This window comes from Astyanax mexicanus, chromosome 18 (genome assembly GCF_023375975.1).
Source record: "Astyanax mexicanus isolate ESR-SI-001 chromosome 18, AstMex3_surface, whole genome shotgun sequence".
Taxonomy (NCBI): domain Eukaryota; kingdom Metazoa; phylum Chordata; class Actinopteri; order Characiformes; family Acestrorhamphidae; genus Astyanax; species Astyanax mexicanus.
The window spans coordinates 39,373,528-39,392,122 of NC_064425.1; the positions used below are offsets into that span (position 1 = coordinate 39,373,528).

At 35.7% G+C, this 18,595-nt stretch overlaps 1 protein-coding gene across 3 annotated transcripts in view; it reads left to right on the plus strand.

The window, feature by feature from the left end:
- The first annotated feature begins 3,862 nt into the window (after nt 1-3,862).
- Nucleotides 3,863-18,595, plus strand: part of palmda (palmdelphin a) — a 41,848-nt gene continuing 27,115 nt past the window's right edge. For 2 of the 3 annotated variants that reach the window (XM_022674557.2, XM_049467181.1), the window contains exons 1-4: nt 3,863-3,939; nt 15,716-15,767; nt 17,712-17,792; nt 18,433-18,551. In XM_022674557.2, the coding sequence (XP_022530278.2) occupies nt 15,723-15,767; nt 17,712-17,792; nt 18,433-18,551 (245 nt within the window). In that variant the 5' untranslated portion in view covers nt 3,863-3,939; nt 15,716-15,722. Of the gene's footprint in view, nt 3,940-10,605; nt 10,682-15,715; nt 15,768-17,711; nt 17,793-18,432; nt 18,552-18,595 lie in introns of all 3 variants that reach the window. The other variant, XM_049467182.1, reaches the window with a different exon arrangement.

Genomic DNA, 18,595 nt, shown 5'->3' on the forward strand with positions numbered 1-18,595 from the left:
TATTCCAAAATGAAGCTGGTTTGTCTAAATGTGCTTTAACTTTAGCATACCTCAAGCGACTCTGTTTGTGGCGTGTGCTCAGAAAAGACTTCTTCTGCATTTCTCTTCCATATAGCCTCTCCTTGTGTAAAGTGCGCTGAATAGTGAATAGTGAACGATGCACAGGTGTTTGGATGTCTGTAGGTTGACTATGACTGTTCTCTCCATCCTTCTCCTCTGCTTATCTGAGATTGTTCTTTGGGTCTTAACTAGAACTGTGTCTGTGGTTCTTCCATTTCCTCACTCTGTTCCTCACAGTGGAAACTGCAGCTGAAATCTCTGAGATTTGAGCTTTTTGTTTCCTTCCTCTAAACCATGATGTTGAACAATCTTTGTTTTCAGGTTATTTGAGAGTTGTGTGTTTTGAGGCTTCCATGTTGTTGCTCTTGAGAAAAGATGCAAAGAGGAGAATTAATTTGACAGTGAAAGATTATCCGAAGTTTGGAGAAGATGTGAATAAACAATATTTTCCTACACGTCCTTCATTAGAGGCTACTTTAGGAATGTCACATCCGGTTGCCAACCTCCTTTTTCACAGGCCATGTAAATATACACAGCGGCTGACCCTTGACTGGACCCTGTGAGCTTCTGCAGGTCAAGATGATTTATTACAGTGTTTTTCTGCTCTGGAAGAGGATCATTCTGTGCGTGTCAGTGTGGTTAAGCCATGTTGTGTAAAGAAAAAAAACTGTGTTCTTCATTTTTAAAATAATTTTAACTGGTATTAACACACAAATTAGGCGGCTTTTAATGTCTTATTATTTGCTTAATAAAGCCTTAATTACACATTTGTAAATTATTTATTCACTACTTATTAGGTTTTATTCTGTGTAAGTGTTATTGGTTCTTAATTAGCGGTCTGTTATGAAATGGAAATGAAAATGATTAATAATGGATGTATTAGTTCTTATAGTGCACAATAAACAGTTATGTTAGCACCCTGTTAAGCAGATTATTAAGTATAAACTATTAGCTAATTCGAACAGAACTTCACTTTAGAATATAGTACACATCTTGGTCTATTAGTGACTTTATTAACTCAATAAACTCCAGCACAGCCATAACCTTGCCAAACTCACATAGATCACATAGAACTGCTGCCAATTATACACTAATAACATGTAGAATTAGCCAATACTTAATAGTTAATAAATAGTTAATAAATAATTAATAGTTAATAAAATATATTAAAAGTACATTAATATAATGCTTTCATCAAATGTTTGAAAGTAACCTTTGATCAAACTTTTTAAAAAGTACAATATAGTGTATTAAAAAAATCCACTCTTATGAAGTACACTTTTAGTTAAATGTAATTCAGTATACTTCTAAAATACTTCTTTCCAAATATACTTTTGTACATTTTTAGCAAAATGTGTTAAAAACAACTGTAACAGTAGTTTAAGTAAAGTACAACGTATCATGTAACTTTTTAGAAAGTAAATTAAGTTACTACATTTATTTAGATTTTTTTTATTACTATTACTATTATTATTTTTATTATTATTGCTTTTATTTATTTTTTTAGTTCATTTATTTATTTGTATTTTTATTGTATTATGTAAAAGTTAGTTTTAGCTTAATTTTAACTAATTTTTGTAGTATTAATCTTATATTCTTTTAATCTTAATTTCTTATCAATTAAACTAAGCTTTATTATTATTATTATTATTATTATTTATATTATACAATATTTATATTATTACAATATTTATATTATTATTTTTTATCCTAATTATATTATTATTAATCTATTTTTTATATTTAGTTTACTGTTATTTTTAAATTAGAATTTTGAATATTAAGCTATTATTTTCTTTGTCATGTCAATCCCTGTTTTTGTAAATGCTCGGCTACATTGAAAATGAGGGTTTTCCCTCAATGTACCTCCGAGTCAAAGTAAAGGTTGAATTTATTGATTGATTGATTGATTTTTAAAAATAATGTACATTTGTAACATGCTAAAAATTGTAGTACAGGATATAAAAATATTTTTTTATGCCCAACAAAGTATACTAGAAGTGTGCTACTTACAAAAGACAGGAACAAGAAGCATATTTATACTGTAAATATATTTAACATCAATCCTAGTACATTTCTAATATACTCAGTGTATAATAAATTGTGATACAGTTCAAATATTTATTAAATGTATTATAATTTTACTGTAAGCATATTTAAAATATGGGGTTACATACATGAAGTAGTTTATATGTTACTTATTTAAAATAGTTCCATTTTAGTACAGTTAAGTACACTTAGGACAATTTAAGTAAGACTTTTGTGCTATTTTTATATAATTAAAGTATAATAAGAAGTCCAAAAAAAGTTGTTACATTTTAGCACTCTTTAAATATACTGTTGATTAATAAAGTGGCTACAAGAACACTTTAGTGCACTATATCCAATCCAATCCAATCCACCTTTATTTATATAGCACTTTAACACTTTCGAAGAAAGGACAAAGTGCTGTACATAAAAATAAAAGAATATTCAAAATAGAAATAGGTACATACAACAATCAATACAATAAACACTCTAGGTATCAAAGGCTAAGGAGAAGAGGTAGGTTTTAAGAAGCGATTTAAAACTGGATAGTGTGGAGGCCTGTCTAATGTGCAGGGGCAAGCTATTCCATAACCTAGGTGCCACTACAGCGAAGGCACGGTCCCCTCTAAACTTGTATTTGGTTTTTGGGACACTAAGAAACAGTTGGTCAGCTGACCTGAGCGAGCGTGTGGGCTTGTAGGTGTGTAGCAGCTCTGAAAGGTAGGGTGGTGCTAGACCATTTAGAGATTTAAAAGTAAATAAAAGGATTTTAAAATGAATCCTAAAATAAATGGGCAACCAGTGGAGTGAGACTAAAATGGGGGAAATGTGCTCATATTTACGTGTGCCAGTTAAAAGCCGTGCTGCTGCATTTTGTACAGATTGTAACCGGGCAAGAGAGAAGCCTCTAACTCCTGTATACAGTGAGTTACAGTAATCCAACCGGGTGGTAACAAAGGCATGGATTACTGTCTCAAACTGTGTTTTGGGACAACAGATTTTACTTTGGCCAGCTGTCTCAAGTGAAAAAAAGCTTGATTTTACCACTGCTTTGATTTGAGTGTCCAGCTTAAGATCTGGGTTCATTTTTACTCCCAGATTTGTAATGATAGGTTTAGTATACTGAGCCAAAGAACCTAGATCTACAGGTTGGGTCCCAGTGGTGCCACCGAAGACCATCACTTCTGTCTTATCTTCGTTTAGCTTAAGAAAGTTACCCGCCAACCATGCTTTTATGTCCTCAAGACATTTTAACAGAGGTTCGATAGAGCACTTATCTTTTTTCTTTAGTGGCACATAGATTTGACAATCGTCTGCATAGCAGTGAAAAGAAATTCCATGCTTACAGGGAGAAAAGCAGTGGGGCTAATATTGAGCCCTGTTGATAATGAGCATGATAATGCTTAGTTTACACTATTTTAATCTACTTTTTTGTCCTCTAGGGTTTGAACAGGTATCTCAGGATCCAGATCAGCAATGTTATTCTCTTCACCAGTGGTCAGTGGTTCTAATCTTATGTCTGATTGGCGTAAATAAGAATTAATCGTATGAGACAAATGTACCAAATGTACCAAATGTACTAAATGTACTAAATGTTTGTGAATGGACCAGGGTCACACAGTTCACATGGTCTAGGATTGTATCTTATCATATCTTTGGGGGGCGTGGTCGTTCAGAAAGAAAGAAAAGTGCACTCCTTTCTGATTGGAGCACTGGAGTGTCAATCACAACAGGTCTCTCCGCCCACTGCACATGCCCACACCACCCTAGTAAGCAGCCAAGTAGTATTAGAGCTCTCTGAAGGCTCCAACTTTCTTCAGCTCCTCCTCGTGTTTAGGCCTCAGACAGCTGGTAAGAGCTTGTGCTTTCTTCACTAGACTTCACTAGAAGTGCACTGCTTTAGTCTGGGGGGTTTTAGTGTGGTCAGCTCTTTCACGCTTATCCACAGCAGCAGCAGCAGTACAGTTTATTACAGCAGTTTATTATGAGTGCATGTAATTAAAGCAGAGCGCTGTAATTTCCCCTCCAGGGGCTCATCTAATCTGTTAATGCTAAGCATGCAGAAGTCTCACTATTAGAAGGTTTGCACCCCAGGATCCAGCAGATTAAATGACTTGTAGAAATGGGAGTTCACACTCACACCCAGGACTGCTAATCTGTTTAGGTGTACAGTTTAATATCATCTACTGTGTTATGTGTTAATGTATAGGGATTTTATTCCTACACTTGTGATCATTTTATAGCATGTTTTTTGAGATAATACACTGATAACCCTTTATAAGTATATACTGATACTGATGTTTCCATATGGAATTTATGAAATATAGGCACAAAATAGAATAAAATTAAATAATATGTATTAGCCATGTGCAATATTGTATATCATACACAATAATATCCTTGTATTTTTTTTTTTTTTTACGTTTTTTTAAACAAAAAAAATCCATATCCTGATAACACGAGTATTCTTTCTTGTATTTATTGTGGGGGTATATATATTTTTTTGTATAATTGTTTATGTTTGCACTATTTAGCGTTACTGTCCAATTGTGAAAACAAGTATCTCTAAAACAGCTACTACTTTAAAGGACAGAGATAAAACCTTCTTAAGTTTCAATGAAATCAATATAAAAACTGTTTATTTCAGGTCATTTTGGAGAAATAATAATAAATTAAAATTATGTGGTAATTTAAAAATTGAAGATACTTGTTTTTCTTGGACAGACACAATAGTATATATACATAAATATAAATATTCAGCACTTTAGTATTTCGGTAGAGTTTTTGTTGCATTACTTATATACTTATTATTTTATACAAAATCAGAATAATGACAAGCTATTGTTCACACAATAGACCAAATGTTGTTTATATATATATATATAATATATAATATATGTTTGGAACGGTTATATTTCCACGTATATATATATATATGTATATTTATGTATATATAAATTAGGGCTGTACAATATTAGAAAAAAACACATAAATTGTAATATATATATATATATTTGTTTCTGCTGTATATACACACAAATTTCAGTATAGGTTAAAAATCCAGCTTAATAATTTCTGGTTATCTCTGTGTTTATATGAGAAATAAATGATCCTTGACAGATGAAACAAAATAATATATTATCTTTTTAAAATAAAATGTTCATATAAATTTCATAGCATTAATTGAAATTGGCTGTACATAGCATTGCATGTCCTGCAGTGTAAATAATGCACATGCACACAGTGTGATAATGATCAAGAAACAATATATTGCATATAGGTGATAGGTAAATAAAAGTATGGTCTTATGTATAACTACATATATATATGTCTCTCCATATTTGTTGATTTTTAGTTTTAGTACATCATTTTAACAGACAAACTCTCTGTTCAAATTTCGTGAAATATGAATATATTTCATTTATATTGCCTTGTTTTAGACTGATTAGGATTTTGCACAGCTACAGTTTTCACACATTGTTAAAAATACTGTATATACAGCTCTGGAAAAAATAAGAGACCACTTAAAATGATGAGTTTCTTTGATTTTACCAAATTAAAAACCTCTGGAATATAATCAAGATGGATGGAAGATGGATGATCACAAGCTATCAAACCAAGTTGAACTGCTTAAAGTTTTGCAAGAGAAGTGCCATAAAGTTATCCAAAAAGCAGTGTGTAAGACTAGTGGAGGAGAACATGATGCCAAGATGCATGAAAACTGTGATTAAAACCCAGTGTTGTTCCACCAAATATTGATTTTTGAACTCTTAAAACTTTATGAATTTGAACATGTTTTCTTTGCATTATTATTTTTTGTTATTTCAGCCATTTAAAATGTTCTGCAAATAAATGCTTTAAATTACAATTTGAAATTTGGGAATAGAATAAAACAATAATGTTCATTTTATTGAAACATATACCTATAAATAGCAAAATCAGAAAAACTGATTCAGAAACTGAAATGCTCTGTTAATTTTTTCCAGTGCTGTATATTACACATATATAAATATGTACCCGATTTAAAAATGGGCCAATCTTACATATATGAAGCCTAAATGCCACATAAATTTTTCCAACAAATATGACAAATGTATCTACATTTTCATATTTTCTAATAAAAGTAATATACAGTATATTTAAAATCTATGTACAGTATGAGCTTTTGTAAAATGTTTTGTATTGATTAAGCTGGATTTCAGTGTTTTGCAGACGTTTGATTGTATTCTCAATGTTGTCAGGAGCCTGGACTGCAGCCCTTTCACCCACTTTACCATAGGTTCATGGTGCTGCTGTTTTCTGTTTACTGTTTGTATAGTAGCAGGTTAGTATTAGCCTTCTTAGCATTAGCATTGGCCTCCTCTGCTGCATTAGCCTTTTTATTAGTGCAGTAACTAATTGATTAATTGTACAGATCGACTGTTTTGATCAGGGGTGTCCAAACTACGGCGTGCGGGCCATTTGCGGCCCGTTTCCTTTTTTTGGAGCGGCCCGCAAGGTATTTTAGAAATAGAATGAAAGTTTTCCGGCTGTTAAGCAGGTTTTGATAATGTGAGATTCAAAGTTTGAACGCTAGGTGTCAAAAACGGGCCAAAGAGTCTAAAAGCGGAGAGAGTGCGCATTTCTAGCGCCAAAAATCGGGCCAAAGAGTCTAAAAGCGGAGAGGGTGCGCATTTCTAGCGCAGAAAAACGGGGCAAAAGAGTCTAAAAGCGTAGAGAGTGCGCATTTCTAAATGAAAAAAATAAAAAATAATAATGAAATAATCAGGAAAAAAGTATTATTTAAAGTGGTATATTTCATTATTTGTTTTATTACAGAGTCTGTGGCCCGTGACTTAAAATATATTTCTTCTTCTGGCCCCCAACAAAAAAAGTTTGGACACCCCTGCTTTTGATCATATTAGTGCTCTTAGCACTTCCTCACTAAAACACTCACTGAAACAGTAACGGCTGTGTGTTTATGACTGTTCACAATAGCTGAGAGCTGCCGGCTGTGTTGTTGCTGTGGGAGCAGATGCCGCAGGAGATTTGGTGCTGAAGGCAGTGCTGATCAGATTAGAGCAGATTAGACCAAACGTCTTCTCACACAGAACTGAGTGAGGAGCCGTGCTGACCATGTGGAGCTGTGCTGTGGAGCGTACAGTACACACACAGGCAGTTACACTGATTTATCCGTTCAAATAAAGCAGTATTTTTACCGCTATCACACTGTTAAAAAGGTGTGAAAAGTATTCCCATTCATTACTCTGTAGGTAGAAGTACAGATACTAGAGTTTAAAATACTTCTGTAGAAGCTGAAATATCATCTCAAGCTTTTTACTCTTTAAGTAAAAGTGTAAAAGTACTGCTTTTAAAACTACTTTTTAGTTTAAAAGTAAAAAGAATGTAAAATAGGGGGGGAAATGCCACTAAGACAGAAGCTTAGTCTGTGCCCTATAGTCCTATAGTGCACTACCCCCCCTCCCCAAAACATATTTTTCTAAAAGGCACAATGACTATAATGTAATATTATTAAAATGTTAATGTTGATAATATTAATTGGGATGCACTAGGCTGTTCCCCAAGAATGTATTTTAGTAGAGTGTAAATATATTAAAGTTAAAGCTTAGTTGGACTGGAGTTTACATATGTCTGCTATGTTCTTGCTGGAGTGTGTGTGTGTGTGTGTGTGTAAGGGGGGGGGGGGGGGGGGGGGTTGGGCGTGTGCTGGTGTGATGGATCACAGTATAAACCAATAGGGAGTCGGAATGGTATATGTTTATACTTCTCATCCAATCACAATCAGATTCACTCTATCTGGATGGAGAGATTTATCTGGATAGGTTTTTTTTTTTTTGAACAATGAGAAGTCGGAATGAAAACAAGCTGAAGTGAAATAGGAGTAACGAGGCTATTTTTAAAATGCAAGGAGTAGAAAGTTCAGATAATTGTGTGAAAATTTAAGAAGTAGAAGTGAAAAGTTGTGTGTACTTAGTTTTAGTAATTAGTGTTAGTGATTACTGCTAAAAATGCATAGGAAAAATAGCATTAGACAAAAATGAGACATGAGATCCTGCTGAGCTTAAAAAGAGTAGAAACTGAGATTTTGGTTTTAGGCACATACTGTGGAGATCTGTGGAGATCTTTTGGCAGCCAACAACGGTGTCCTTGGTGACCCAGTGCTCTAACAGAGACCTTATTACTGAGGAGACAGGCCACTGACCGCTGGATGAATGGGATTTCTCCTAACGCTAATCATAGAGCCCATTCCAGGACAAAGCCAATCAGCTTCCTGGTTGTGGAGGAGTGGAGGAGAGTCAGCATGCTAGTGGGAAATCTCTTCCTTGCTTTGGAGATCTGCGCAGGCGCAGTTTTTCAGTTCAAATCAATCTTCATTCAAATGATCTCTTATCGATTCATAAAAACTTTAGATCGATCTTAGCCTGTTTTTCTCGTGTGTTATAATCATTCATCTGCAGAGGCGGAGAGCAGCTGCAACCATAGACCAGCAGTCCCAAAACATTCTGCAGTTTTATTTTTTCTTTTCCATTTTATTCTTAATGTTACTAAAGCCTGCTAGACTAGATAAACATGATGGGCCCTGTTTTTAGCAATCTTAAAGTGAGCAGTCAACTGTTCAGAGATGGGTTTCCCGAAAGCTTCGTAACGCTAAGAACTTTGTTAATATATTTACACATAAAGGAACATACATAATAACACATATGACTAAATTAACAAACAAAATTAACTATATTAATGCTACAATCTATTTGAACATTTTGCGAAGCTCTTTGGGAAACACTGGCAGAACTGGCTCGTTCTTTACTCACGTCATTCATTAGTTTCTTTAAGGGTGTGTTGATGTGTCTTTGCTGTCTTAGCTACAGAAAAAGTACACCTTGCGCAGCTGGAAATGCACAAAAGGCATGTACTAATTCTGTTAATTAATCATGGATGTGTTTTATGCGTAACATGCAATAAACCAATCAGCATATCAATTACCATTTCCCTTAAGAGATAGGTACGCTCTGACTAAGATAAAGGTGCAAACATCCGCTGTGTTCAATGCTTCTCAGCATAGGAATTCAGATAAAAAAAACAATACAAACTTTTTTTTTTAATAATAAATTCAAAGCATTTTAACATCTTTTGCTGTAATTGAAGTTACACTGTGTGTACATTCCATGTATAATGTTGTTGTGTTGTGGATACATTAAATAATAGTAATAATAAAAAACATTAATGTACCTGTCGTGCGTTAATTCTCCTGGTAAACCCTGATGATTTGGAATATTTTTATTATTAGTTTACTCTTGGCCTCTAAAGATAATTACATTTAATCTATTATTTTATCGTACAATATATGGACACAAGCTAAATAATTTGACCTATAGACAAGGACCCATTATGTAAATGACTCAGTATGTTTATTTAAAAACACAAATTTTATTTTATTTGATTATTGTATTTATATAAAATACTGTATAGGCCTCTCACAGTAATTATATTATCAATATAAAAGATTTGAACACAGTCGTTCCTGCTCGGCCTAATATTGCTCATTATGTTTTATTATATCTAAGTGAGAAGGTTACAATCATGTGACTGGCTGAAATGTCGACTTTAAAAACAATGTATTTTTATGTATTTTAATGTTTTTAAATGTGCCATTTAATTAAAATGTCTAAATATTCTTAAGCATTACAAAGTTCATTACTCTTTCAAACTATGTAATTGTGTTATTATGCTATTAAATTATAATTTCTTAGGGGTATTGTCTTGTCTGTCTATGTATCTTTTCCCTGCACTTGGCCCTGTGTGTTCCTCCCGTGTCTCTGCCCCTGTCCTCTGTGCTCTCACCTGTGTTCATTTGTAGCTCCGCCCCTTTGTTACTTGTCCCCACGTGTTTCCTGTCTCCTTCTGTGTATATATAGCCCTTTTGTGTCTGTGTTCAGTGTTGGTTCTTGTGCATTCTTGCTGCACCTGACAGGCATTAAACATGACAATGTTTTAACATGACAATAATATTGTTTATTGCAATTATTTCTGGGACAATATATCATTGTTCACACAAAATAATTATTGTGAAAGACCTAGTTCTTTGGGAATTTCTTTTACCTAAAATATTTCTAAATTAATCAACATCAAATCGAATTCAAACTTTCAGACCCAGCGTTCATTACAATGGACATCATCTGTTTTCTTTTGTTTTAAATGTCACGTCTCTAGGCTCTCCTCTCACACACCCGAACTCTATTTCCCAAAATCCCACTGGCGATGACGTCACCGTCAGCCGCTCACCCTCACCCAATCGCGTTACGCTCCACCCGTTCAGAGTCACCTGTATTCTAGGAAGTTCCGGTTCATAGTAATTCTAGGTTTTGTATATATAGGCTTCAGTCAGCGTCCGTACTTTGCGAGGTAGTGCCGACTCATGTTGCGTACTGAGCGTTATTCCAAACCCTTTTCTGTCTGCCCCTTTGTTATGACCCTTTTTTCTGTATTACGGATTTTGCCTTTTGTCTTTGCCCTTATCAGATTTGTTGAATTATCGGACTGTCTATCTGGCTTTGGATCTTGGACTGTTTTCTGTACTACGATTCCTGCTTCGAGTGTGAGTGTTGTTCAACCTGTTCTCTGGCTGTGTTATTCTGTTTCCAACTCTGTAAATAAACCCGTCTTTACCTTTTACTCGGCGTGCGTCAATCCTATCTGTCTGGCGTCACATTTAAAATGTTCTGTTGTGCATAACACTATTTGATACCTGTTGTCCATGAGACTAGTCCAAGTGCTAGTCAATGTAAAAGTTTACAAGCTATTGGAACAGTATCTTAGCCCCGCCCACTGCACTAGAAAAAAAAAACAGCAGCACTGGAGGAAAGGAAACAAAGTAAGAGGTTGTTTTTACTCATTTTATGTGTTTTAGAACAGTTAGGTCAATATTAAATATAAAAGAAAAATGTCAAACAGATGCTTCAATTGAAGTGGACTTTAAAAATATATTTGTTTTCACTAATATTATGTGATGTAGAACACTTAAAAAAAAAACAAATGCTTAGGAAATATTTCCAGCATAGAACAGAATTCAGGTCTGAAAGAATCAGAATTGATTGGATTCTGTAAATCAGTGTTGATCCCCAGCTCTATTAGTGTCAGTGTGAAATCTGAGATTCTCTATAGACTGGTAATAAGGTTAGATATGTGTTCTGTAGGAATGTGTCGTGTCACTGTGTGTCCCTGTGTTTCGGACAGCGTGAAGCCCGTAACGCCCGGCGTGAGAGATGACGTCACCTGTTGACAGTTCTCAGGGATGAGGTAGACGGGGTCACTCAGTGGGGCTCCTCTGGGGCTGGAGCTCTGGGTGGCCCACTATTCTTAGATCTGGCTCAGGGCTGCAGGAATGTAGGAAACGGCAGGGTTAGCTTGCTCATCCCTCTGTAGCTGTGTCCTCTAAACTGGAGCTTTACATTTCTATCTTCTACTATCTTCTACACTACCTAGATGAACACAGTGATATTTAAGAAGTGAAATGAAGTTTATAGGATTTACAGAAAGTGTGCAATAATTATTTAATCAAAATTAGGCAGGTGCCTAAATTTGAGCAACCCAACAGAAAAAAAGCATCAATATTTAGTGGTTCCTTCTTTTGCAGAAATAACAGCCTCTAAACTCTTCCTACAGCTTCCAATGAGAGTCTGGCATCTGGCTGAAGATATTTTGGATCATTCTTCTTTACAAAACATTCAAATCATCTCCAGTTCAGTCAGGTTTGATGATTTCTGATCATGAACAGCTGCTTTAAATCACACCACAGATTTATAATAATATTCAGGTCTGGAGACTGAGATGATCTGAGATGATCATTCCAGAATGTTGTACTTGTTTCTCTGCATGAATGCTTTAGTAGATTGTGAGCAGTGTTTAGTGTTTAGGGTCGTTGTCTTGTTGAAGTATCCAGCCCCAGCACTTTAACTTTAACTTTCTCACTGATTCTTAAACATTGTTCTCAAGAATCTGCTGATATTGACTGGAATCCATGAGACCCTCAACTTTAACAAGATTCCCAGTACCTGCACTGATCACACAGCCCCACAGCATGATGAACCACCACCAGATTTTACTGTGGGGAGCAGTAAAGTGTTTATCTTGGAATGCTGTGGTCTTTTTCCTCTATGCATAAATAACCGTCCTCCAATTAACTCAATTATAGTTTCATTAGTTCACAGAAATTTATTTCAAAATGAAGCTGGCTTGTTTAAATGTGCTTTAGCTTTAGCATACCTCAAGCGACTCTGTTTGTGGCGTGTAATTAGAAAAGGCTTCTTCTGCATTTCTCTCCCATACATCCTCTCCTTGTGCAAAATGTGCTGAATAGTTGAACCATCTGCAGCAAGATGATGATGTTGGTGTTTGGAGCTCTGGAGGTCTGTGGTTGTGGTTGACTATGACTGTCTTGTGGTCTTAACTAGAACTGTGCCTGTGGTTTTCCAAAACTGACAGATAAAATATGTCAAAGAATTTAAAGAATTATTGCACACTTTCTGTAAATCTTAAAAACTTTATTTCACTTCTCAAATATCACTGTGTTCATCTGCTATATGATATATTTAACTGAAATTGCTGTTTTGAACAACCAATGATTTATAAAGAAAAATCATGAAAATTATCAGGGGTGCCCTTACCTTTTTTATTTACCACTGTAATTAAGTATGCAAAGAAACAGATACAGAACTACAGCCTGTCATTGGAAAACTACAAAATGTTCCCATATGATCAGAGGAGCTGATAAGATGAATAACTGGTGTAGAAACAAGGCCATAATGTTATGCTTGATTGTGTATGTACAAGGGCGGTTTATGACACACACACACACACACATAAGAAGATTCCATATTCAGTGTAAATGTGTTGATTGACGTTATCTGAGCGCATGTGAATAATCTGAGCGTGGGAGCAGCTGAAGGTGCGCTGCTCTTCAGTATCCAGGCTGTGAGCTGTTATGTGTGGAGCAGATGCGCTGGGTTGAGTCAGCAGATGGACGGAGACGAGACGGCTGGAGTCTGCCTCACTTTTCATGGAAAGTAAAGAGAAGTAATAGGAGACGGAGGGTCACTGAAACACTGAGCCCCCTGCTGGCATTTCTCCATGGAGCTGCTTAGTCTTGCCTTTGAACTGAACTGCACTTTAGGCTTTAGCAGAGGCATAAAGAAAAATGTAAATTTCAGTAAAGCTGTAAGTGGTATTAGTGAATATAGTAGCTCTGTATCTTAGAGCTTGTTGTTGGCGATAAAGGTCATGGTGAACATAAATAAGGCTTGTGTTGTGTACAGTAAAGTTGTGAGTGGTATTAGTGAATATAGAAACTCTGTATTGTAGAGCTTGTTGTTGGTGATAAAGGTCATGGTGAACATAAATAAGGCTTGTGTTGTGTGCAGTAGTAAAGTTGTGAGTGGTATTAGTGAATATAGTAACTCTGTATTGTAGAGCTTGTTGTTGGTGATAAAGGTCATGGTGAATATAAGGCTTGTGTTGTGTACAGTAAAGCTGTAAGTGGTATTAGTGAATATAGTAACTCTGTATTGTAGAGCTTGTTGTTGGTGATAAAGGTCATGGTGAATATAAGGCTTGTGTTGTGTACAGTAAAGCTGTAAGTGGTATTAGTGAATATAGTAACTCTGTATTGTAGAGCTTGTTGGTGATGATAAAGGTCATGGTGAACATAAGGATTGTGTTGTGTACAGTAGTAAAGCTGTAAGTGGTATTAGTGAACATAGTAACTCTGTATTGTAGAGCTTGTTGGTGATGATAAAGGTCATGGTGAACATAAATAAGGCTTGTGTTGTGTGCAGTAGTAAAGTTGTAAGTGGTATTAGTGAATATAGTAACTCTGTATTGTAGAGCTTGTTGGTGATGATAAAGGTCATGGTGAACATAAGGATTGTGTTGTGTACAGTAGTAAAGCTGTAAGTGGTATTAGTGAACATAGTAACTCTGTATTGTAGAGCTTGTTGGTGATGATAAAGGTCATGGTGAACATAATAAGGCTTGTGTTGTGTAGAGTAGTAAAGTTGTAAGTGGTATTAGTGAACATAGTAACTCTGTATTGTAGAGCTTGTTGGTGATGATAAAGGTCATGGTGAACATAATAAGGCTTGTGTTGTGTAGAGTAGTAAAGCTGTAAGTGGTATTAGTGAACATAGTAACTCTGTATTGTAGAGCTTGTTGGTGATGATAAAGGTCATGGTGAACATAATAAGGCTTGTGTTGTGTAGAGTAGTAAAGCTGTAAGTGGTATTAGTGAACATAGTAACTCTGTATTGTAGAGCTTGTTGGTGATGATAAAGGTCATGGTGAACATAATAAGGCTTGTGTTGTGTACAGTAAAGCTGTAAGTGGTATTAGTGAATATAGTAGCTCTGTATTGTAGAGCTTGTTGTTGGTGATAAAGGTCATGGTGAATATAAGGCTTGTGTTGTGTGCAGTAGTAAAGCTGTAAGTGGTATTAGTGAACATAGTAACTCTGTATTGTAGAGCTTGTTGGTGATGATAAAGGTCATGGTGAACATAATAAGGCTTCTGTTGTGTAGAGTAGTAAAGTTATAAGTGGTATTAGTGAATATAGTAGCTCTGTATTGTAGAGCTTGTTGTTGGTGATAAAGGTGTAGAAAAGTGTAAAGAGGTGTTTAGCTTGGGCTTTACACACTGAAAGTTAATGGTTTAATGATATATTATGGGCTGTAGATGGAGAGGTGTGCACTCATTAGCACTACTGATGTTTGGGTCTGGCTGATCTGCTGCAGTGCACTGATCTGAAAGCTGAGTGATGGATGGTCGTGAGCTCTAGCCTCAGGCTGACCTGGTTGTCAGTGAAAGCCAGCAGTGTGTGTGGAGGTCACCCACCCGCACACACCCGCAATCAAACCCTGCGAGGCACATTATTTTTGGCAAATCTGTGCGTCGGACCCCCCAGCAGAGCTATTCCTGGCGTGGCAGTGAGGACGGCACTGGTGATCTATGTACAGTCGCTGCAGTAGATCTGTATCTGTATCAGTTTCAGCTCCTGAAGTCTGACCTACATAAACATACATGATCCTTCATCACCGGGCGGCCTGTAAAAACGACAGGACATATGATACAAAAAAAGTGTTTCCTGGAGGAAATGCAGAATGGTCTCACAACTAAAATGGAAGGGAGGAGGGATGACAAAACTACAAATAGATGAGTGTGGGTCAGTATGACTGTGGTATACGGTCTTTTTCTGCTTACCCAAAAGATTTTAGCCACACCTCCCTTCTCCCATTTGTGCTCTTAATATTGTATTTGTTAAAACAACAATATCAGGTCAATCAATAAAAAAAGTGTGAAGTGTAATATCTAGACCAATTTATATGTTTCTTTCCTGTAAAGCTATGAATAGTCTCCATAATGTTTGTTTAAGTTCAATTAATATTAATTTTGTCAAACAATGATTAAATGTTCTGTATATGATCTTTTCTGCGCTAGAGCACCAGCATCTCATAGCAAAACAAATGTGATGTATTCAGACACACCCTCACTCCTCCTGTTTGTGTTCTCGCAAATGCACATCCTTATTAATAAATTAAAAATGTTTATGTGGTAAATTGTATATATTTTGTTGTCTTTCCAGAGTCAGGATGGAAGAAGCGGAGCTGCTAAAAGAGCGCCTTCAAGCCATCACGGTAAAGTAGTCGTGTAGTATGTGGTAGTGTAGAGTTACAGTAGTGCTTTTACATGGATCAGCCACCCTTTTTTTTTTCATGTCATTGGTTTTAATGTAATGGCTGTTCGATGAATATGATATAGAAAATATGCAGTGCACAAAATATATAATACTATAATGCTTTTCAATCAGACCAGTGACTGTAGAAGACAACAGCACAACATTAAAACCTCTACAGGTCTAACGTGGATGCGTAGCTCCACCTATCCTCATATGTTTTTAATTACAAAATAGTCCCACCCCTTTTTGTCAATTTTTTCTCCTCTAAAATGTCTCTCCATCTTTAGTGTCTCAACAAATCCAGCATTTATTTTTCCACATTTTTATTTCCCCCAGAAATTCTTAAGTTACACTTAAGAATTAAATGATTGACAGGCAGCTTTGGCTGGAACAGACCAGTCGTCTGATTTACATGGAGTAGCTGAGTTGTAGTTGTACTGTCAGATAGATAACTAGCTATTTAATCAATAATGCGATTATTGTTCATGTGGTAATTATAGTGTCAGCTGTTTTTTGTCTGATATTATCTTAAAATAGACCCTGTGATCTAATTAGCTGTTAGCCATTAAGCTAACTTTAGTGCAGTTACATTTAGTGCTGGACTCAGTTGTAGCTTTTTTTATTCAGAATAGCATTTAAAACTTTTTTCGTATTTCACCAGTTCATGCCTGCTCTCTCTTGCAGCAAGTTGGTACTTAACCCTTGTGTGGTGTTCATATTTTTGTTACTCGTTTACTTTGTTACTTGTATTTAATTCAGCAAAATTAAGCAATTTTACATTAAAATGCTTTACACATGCTCGCTTCACCTAAATTGCAAGCAATATAAACAGCTTACATGGTTAATATTTGCCCTTTACCTTTCTTATGTTACATTTCTTTTAAAAAGTGCTACTCTTTTTTTATAAAATGTAAAAGAAAATGAATTATACTCAAGATATGGGTAGAAAATTTGTTTATTTTCAAATTTACAAATGAAGCAATGTTTATTAGCCCCTGGCCAAACATACACATTTATATGTAATATAAATGTGTAGGGGGGCGTGGTGGATGTACAGTGTGTGTTTATCGAAAATGTGTTTTGATATATGTTTTTCACAAATAATGAGCCAATGCCAATGAGTTTGAGTTAGAAAAAATATATTTTTTGTATCATTTGATGAAAAATGAAAACGGGTCCCACAGACCCGAACACCACACAAGGGTTAAACTGAACCACAGTAGCTTTTGTTCTTCTCAGCTGTAAACAGAGCTGAGTTCCAGTAATGTAATTTATTTATATTTAAGTTAAAATTTTCTCATTTTCTCCCAGCTAATCAGCTAGTCAGCTGTATATCCTGCATCACAGGTGATGCCACAAAACAAGGAGGGTGACGACTAGCACATGCTTCTTTCTACACATGTGAAGTCAGACTCCACCTCTTTTCGAACTGCTGCAGATGCAGCATTAGGGAGTTCAGAGGAAAGCGCAGCGACTCGGTTCTGATACATCAGCTCACAGATGCCTTGTGCTGATCGACATCACCCTAGAAGTGATGAGGGGAAAGAGCTTCATCTACCCACCCAGAGAGAGCAAGACCATATGTGCTCTCTCAGGGCTCAGGGAGCTGATGGCAAGTTGCATGAACGGGATTCAAACCAGCAATCTCCCGTTCATAGTGGCAGCACTGCTGGACCACAAGTACAGAAACTTAATGGAACTGAGACAAATTGAGCATGCAATGGAAAATTCACTTTACTTCTGGTCCTTTAGGTTGTGCTGTAAACTCAACCCACCTTTTATGGAACCAAAGTTTCCATGTTTTTATTGTCATTTAATCAGACAGTGTAGTTTTTAACACATTATGTATATTTACTATGAGAACTGGTCTGTATTTGAAAACTGTTTTGACACGTTTCTGCAGGACAAAAGAAAAATACAGGAGGACATCGCTTCAAAGCGGCTGGAGATTGACAGAGAGAAATTAAAACTCCAGCACTTTAAGGTGACCGGCCTTGTCGATAGAAATGCTTCAACTGTTTAGTTTTAAGAAAGATGACAATAGATAGGAATTACGTGTGGGAATCACAGGGCATCCCTTGATACGAAATTATCACAATACAGTCCCCACAATAATAACAATGATATCACGATACTGTGATTTTCTGATACTCGATATATCACAAGAAAATTCTCTATGATACTTTACATCATCTGGGTTAAGATTTATTGGTGTCAGATTCACAGATTTCACAAATTTAACAACCAATAATCTTCACTGCACGTTTACCCTGATTATAGCGCCACCATGTGGAGTAATGAAGCAAAAAACATTAGTCAATAAAATATTACTTCAATAAAAATATCTATATTTGGCACCATGTGTCCATACAATATGATATAATCAATATAATATCGATATATTGTCCCACCCCTTATCAAGCAAGGTTTAGCATGAAGTTTAGCATGATGATTTAATTTAATGAAAGACAGATAAGCACAGGTATGACTATTGCACATTGCACACATTGTGATAGCAATGATGAAACAATATTTTTTGCAGTTCAGTTGTAATTGCTTAAATTAATTTGACTTGAGAATAAGAAATAATTTAGGGTGTATGTGTTAATTTTCACATCAAACAGAAAAAGTCCATGCGGGATCTTTGGCTGATGGATGGAGCGAGTGCTGAGAGTGGTCAGGAGTCTCAGAAAGCTCAGGAAGACGCTCAACAGGCCAAACTACTGCAGCGCAACATTCACAGGTAGGCCCAAGAGGACTCTTATGTGGTGCTTTTGGAAAATCTCT